This window comes from Cervus canadensis, chromosome 26 (assembly GCF_019320065.1).
Source record: "Cervus canadensis isolate Bull #8, Minnesota chromosome 26, ASM1932006v1, whole genome shotgun sequence".
Taxonomy (NCBI): domain Eukaryota; kingdom Metazoa; phylum Chordata; class Mammalia; order Artiodactyla; family Cervidae; genus Cervus; species Cervus canadensis.
In genome coordinates, this window is record NC_057411.1 from 37,146,029 (window position 1) to 37,152,028 (window position 6,000).

General features: G+C 36.9%; 1 protein-coding gene across 6 annotated transcripts in view; it reads left to right on the forward strand.

Moving 5' to 3' along the window:
* The window catches only part of ARHGAP24 (Rho GTPase activating protein 24), a 539,270-nt gene extending 533,585 nt beyond the window's left edge, over positions 1-5,685 (forward strand). For all 6 annotated transcript variants that reach the window (XM_043448566.1, XM_043448568.1, XM_043448571.1 and 3 more), the window contains one exon: positions 4,933-5,685. In XM_043448566.1, coding sequence (XP_043304501.1) covers positions 4,933-5,176 — 244 coding nt within the window. In that variant the 3' untranslated portion in view covers positions 5,177-5,685. The remainder of the gene's footprint in view (positions 1-4,932) is intronic.
* The last annotated feature ends 315 nt before the right edge of the window (positions 5,686-6,000 follow it).

Genomic DNA, 6,000 nt, shown 5'->3' on the forward strand with positions numbered 1-6,000 from the left:
GCTTGGGTTGAATGCTTGTCTGCTGTCTCCCAGGCTCAGACCAGGCCATAAGGATTCAGCAGTGAGTAAAGAAGACAAAAATTCAGCCCTTGTGGAACAGGCTTACAGTCCCCTGGAGAGATAAATAAATAAGTAAACTGATCCTATGCTAAGTAGAAGACTGAAGCAGGGAAGGGGGTGAGAAGTGTTGCTGAGGGTTATTCTAAGTGTAGGGCTCTATAGGAGACAGTGATGCAGAGACCCAGCAGAAGAAGTGGAAATGCCCTGAGGCTGGATGGGCGAGGAGCTCAGAGAGGTACCATAGAACCTTCAAGATCATCTTAATCTTTGGCTTGTGCTCTGAGATTGGAATCCAGGGAAGTTTGTGAGAAAAGTGATAGCATGAAGTATATTCATATAGACAAGGAAACTTTTAGCCTAAATGGGGAGCAAAAAATATGACTTATAAGCAAACTGTTGTGCTGAAACCTAAGTGATACCAGTTGACATCTTCTCATAAAATATCCAAGAGAGGAGTTGGCTTAGCAACTTCAAGGAGGTAACCTGGCAAATATAAAGGGTATTGGCTGAGGATCCTGCCCTGACAATGCCCCTGACTGTCAGATGCTCCAAGGTCTTAAGAGGCAGCAATACAGAAAATGGAGCCGCTGCCCCACAGGCACAGCCTTGTGCTGGAAACCTGAATATCACCACACTCCGCAATTTCACCAGGGTTACAGAAATTACTAAACTGATTGTTTTTCTGTTCACCTTTCAGTGTAGTATAGGGGAAGGACCCTGAACTCTTAAGAGCAGGTCTGAGGCTCAGTTCAGCCTGAAATAGCCCCTCTAGGGGCCTCAGCCCCAGTCCCAGGCTGTGCCTTGGTAGACCCCTTCCTGTTCTAAGACCCTCATGATATGTGAATATCTTTGTCCTGTTCAGCTGCTTCCATGGCCCTAAACCCCACATGGCTCTTTCCTTTATATATAAAGTTGACCTTCATGTATTTTAATGTTTCCCATCCATTTATCAATTATCAAGCCAAAAGATACATATTTTTAAGAGCTATGGAAAAATAAATAAAAATACTTACATGTTAGATTGAAAAATTACTTTATTGGAAACAGAAGCTTGGTTTGAATTTTTCTAAATAATGCCAAGTGACAGGAGAATTAAGAAGAAAAAATAAAGTTATCATCTTATAAGGCTACTCTTCTTTCTGAATGTAGTTTATGGAGCCAATGGCTACCAAATTTCTGAATTGCTGCCAATGCATGATGGTAAATTAGCACTTAGCAGTGGAAAGCAAGAGATGACACTTGAAACCTCCATTAAAATAGAACATGCATTATTCTGAACAGTTGCAAATGTACACATTCATTTATAACATTGGTGTTACTTTATGTTCTGAGTCTATGGTACATCTCAGAGACTTTGATAAAATAAAAGAACCTTTCAACAGAATGTCATCTCATTGGCCTCTTTCATTGGCATTTTTACCTACTTGACAAGCAAAGAAAGAGGTTCATTATAAAACGGGTAGTGGAACTGCCATATGACCAAGCCAAGCAGTATAAGAAGTAATTGTTCCAGATAATTATTGATCATTACTGTTTAAAATTATGTATTTCTCTTTCAATTCCTTTTTAACTCTACAAGTATTGAGGCTAGATAGATAGATGATAGATATGTATGTACATATATATATGCATCCCTAGATAGAGCATGGAGAAATAAATAGATATTACTTTATTTATCAATCATTGATATATATGATTTTTAGTTTTTAAACATGTCAGTTTAATGCTCTTCCCTCCCTCAAATTAGTTTCTACCTTTATCATACTGTAGTCAGATAAATTTATTTACATGATGTCAGTTATTTGGTCTAGTAAGAAGTATTATCTTATTATTGGTTTGAGATTTATATATGATCAGTAGATCAAATCTGTTAATCAGGCTGTTCAAATATTTTGCATTTCTCCTAACTTTTATTAGATCTATAATTTCTAAAAAAGGTATCTTAAAATTTCCTAATTTTGTGGATTTATATTTATAATTTTGTTATATTTTATATTGAGTAACTTAAGGCTATATAACTAGATGAATAAAAGTTCAGAATTGTTTATATCTCCCTAATTAATTGATCCTTTTTATCACAAAATAGTGGTAATAATGCTTTTTGCCCACAGTTTTCCAATATTAACATTCCTATATAATTTCTATTTTGATTAGTAACTCCTTGCTATATATTTTCCATCATTTCAAGTTTTGTGTTTCATTATTTGAAGACATATTTTTTCAGTTTACATTTATCCATCTCCTCTTTTGCTTATTTCATCTCCCCCATTTTCTCAATTTTCTCTCTATAACCCTTACTAAAGTATGTTGAACCTTCTTAGTTCATCCTCCCTCTCCATCTTTGTTAATTTCTCTTTCTTATATTAAATTTTCATCTTTTTTCATTCCATGAGGCATTTGGGAAGTTTTTCTCAAAGCTGTTTTCTCATTTATTTGTTTTCTCTTCTGATTCAATTCTGCCACTTCACTCAGCCCATGAGTAGAGTGTTTGTAGTCTCTTTGCCATAAAGACGATTGATGTTCCACGCTCTCGAGTCACTTTCAGCCTTCTGTCTCTCTCATACTAGAGATCTCCTCTTCCCCATGTGAAAAGTAAAAACCTAGTCACAGCTTCTAGGGCTTCTATCCGAGACAAATACCCCTCATGTGCTTTCACTTGCTGTTCTAAATTTGTTTCTTCCTTGGTTCTGATACCTGAAGATGCTCTTTTATGTTTTTAACTTTGTAGTTTAAACATATTTTCCTAACATATTTTTCCGTTAGTCTGTGCTTGCAATGGGAGGGATTTCTTTTATTTTTAACTTAGCCATCAGATTCCAGGAAGTTTCATACAGGTGCCTGATATGTACAAATGCATTAGTATATTTTTAAAGGATAGTCTCCCTTTGTATTAAAGGTTGAGTTTCTTCGAACTTTTTTAGTTCTAAAACAAATAGCTTTACAAAGCAGAGAGAATATATTGGGAAATAGTTCTGGGTGAGAAACAGCACACTACCAGGTTTTTATGTAAAACATGTGATTGTGTGATCAAAATGGCCTTCTAAACTAATTAAAGAATGTGATTTTTTTTTTTTAATCTTAGTTGCTTACAAAGGGAGAGCAGATTCATCTTTAAGTGTTTTTATGATTATCTGGATGAAATAACATATGGGACTCATTATTTCAGAGCAGAAAAATAATTGAGATTTTAATTTGAAGATCATTAGAATAATCAGATTTTGAGTGCTAAGCGTGCATCAGCCTCTCACATTTCAGTAGCATTGCAAATTCAAGCATACCCTTGCCACTTCCACTCATAATAGGAGAAATTAAGATGCCAGCTATTACCACGACACATCATCTAATAAAGAAGTGCTTAATATTCCTCCTTGAACAACAGCAGTGATAAATTGTGTTTTGAAACTTAGTGATTATGGAGAAAACTCTAATTTTTAGGAGATTATCTAAAATTATATGGCCATCTAAAAGAATACAGCTATCAATATATAAAATGCAGCAAGTCCCCTACATGCACACTTCAGTCGTGTCCAACTCTTGTGTGACCCCATGGACTGTAGCCTGCCAGGCTCCTCTGTCCATGGGATTCTCCGGGCAAGAATACAGGAGTGGGTTGCCATGCTCTCCTCCAGGGGATCTTCCCAACCCAGGGATTGAACCCGGGTCTCCTGCACTGCAGGCAGATTCTTTATCTCTGAGCCACCACGGAAGCTCAAGTCCCATATACAGGAACCTTCCATTTGTAAACTTTAAAAGGTGCAGATGTGCATCCCATTCATGTCAGGTGTGAGTAAAACTGCAGCTTGCCCTTTGTCTCCTATTGCTGGTGATCCTTAAGCTCTACCATCTTCTGCCTCCTCTCCCTCCTCCAGTCAATAATTCTTCTTGCCTGTTTACTTGATACCAGACAGCTGTTGTACTGTATTACTGTACTTTTCAAGGTACTATACTGTAAGATTAAAAATGTTTTCTTTTTTGTATTTTTAATATATTATTTCTGTGAAAAGTATGATAAACCAATTATAGTACAGTGCTATATACCCAATTGTGTTAGTTGGCTACCTCGGCTAACTTTGTTTCTTGGACTTACAAGCAAATTGGATTTACAAATGTGCTCTTGGAACAGAACTCATTTTTATGTAGGGAACTTACTGTATAGTGATCTTAAGATATGTTAACTTGGAAGACAGAATTGCAGCTAGCAGGCTACAGAAGTGGACTGTGTTGTCACAAAATGTCAGGTGAATTACTTATTCAACACATGTAAGTTTTACTTCTCCTGTTAATGTAAGGTGGCTACTTTTGGTACCACTTTTATAAGAGGGATGCTATATAGTCCCTTCTAAGTCCATTCTTAGCAGTGGACTTACTCTCTCTAGCAGTGACATTTTCACTGTCATTCTTATTCCTTTGGTAGAGAGCAAATGTGATGGCTGTCTTTTCTTTCCAACTTGATCAGACTTTCCTCTTTCTCTGAGTGAAGACAAATTTACATTTAATGATTCAGGAAGCTTTGTAGTTTGGGCTGCCTCCTGCTTCTGCCAAATTCTGTGCTGCATGATGACCCTGGTCTCTGGCTTCTTTGTGCTGAAATTCACTCATTCACTATCAAATGACAATGAAGTACTTCCAAGAGAGGTCTTAGGGTCTTGCAGAAATGATAGTAAATCATGTCACAAACTAGTAAAAAAAAAAAAGAAGAAAATATATGTATGTATGTATCAATCAGTGGACCTTGATTCACTGATTTGAAAGGGCTCATTCCAGCTTCCAAAGCATTGCAACAGACAGAGTTTAGGAAATACTTTTTAATCTTTTTTGCATTTCAAAAAATAAAATTACTTTATCTCTTATTCCTTCCCCCACCCTGTGCAGCTTAGAACAGCGAAACTTGACTTTGGAAACAGAAATGATGAGCCTCCATGATGAACTGGATCAAGAAAGGAAAAAGTTCACAATGATAGAAATCAAAATGCGAAATGCCGAACGGGCAAAAGAAGATGCAGAGAAAAGAAATGACATGCTTCAGAAAGAGATGGAGCAGTTTTTTTCCACGTTTGGGGAGCTGACAGTGGAACCCAGGAGAACCGAGAGAGGAAACACGATATGGATCCAGTGAGGGGACTCTCCCCCGCTGTGTCGAGTGGCCCTGGGAAGGACTCTGGGGATTCTGGTGGGAAGATTATATGGGACCAGGTGGCTGGTCACCTGGCTGTACAGAGCTCTAGCTGGGGAAGGCATATCATTTATAGACATTACCACCCATGTCTGCAATGTGTACCAAAGTTGTATCATGTCCCATAATGCTACTGTTAAGTGTTACAACTGGATATGTGTATATAGAGTAGTTTTTAAAGAGTAAACTAAAAACAAGAAGCATATCTCAAGAATTATTTTATTGCCAGTCTTGTATTTAAAATGTTAAATCAGTATGTCATTGCAATTTAGCTTGCTTTCAAGCTTCACCCCTTGCACTTAACATAAGCTATTTTTGGCATTGTGTTATCATCAGCTTATTTTATAGATCAATATTTTTATTTCCCCTTTTGCTGAGGAAATGAAGATAAGCAGATATATAAATATATAAAAATATATATGAGATGAGTTATTAAAATCAAAAGAATACTTTGTGGCTGTGCTGTTTGTGCCAATAGACCTTGCCGTGACCAAAAAGAGAAATGTCAATAATTTTATAAAATACAATGGAATCCCCAGGAAACTTTGAATCACTCTATGAATTCTGCCCTTGATACTGCTCAGTTTTCTTGGGGAGATGGTTTGACACAGGAAATTTTAGTTACGTAAAAAAGTCTCCTTCTCAAGTCCCCTAGTCTGTCTTGCCCATGCCATAGACGCATGTCTCCTATGTAGGATGCACTTTAGTGGGGGAAAAAATCATTTTAAAAAAAGAGCATTTAAGTAGTCATGCCTTGCATTACTCTT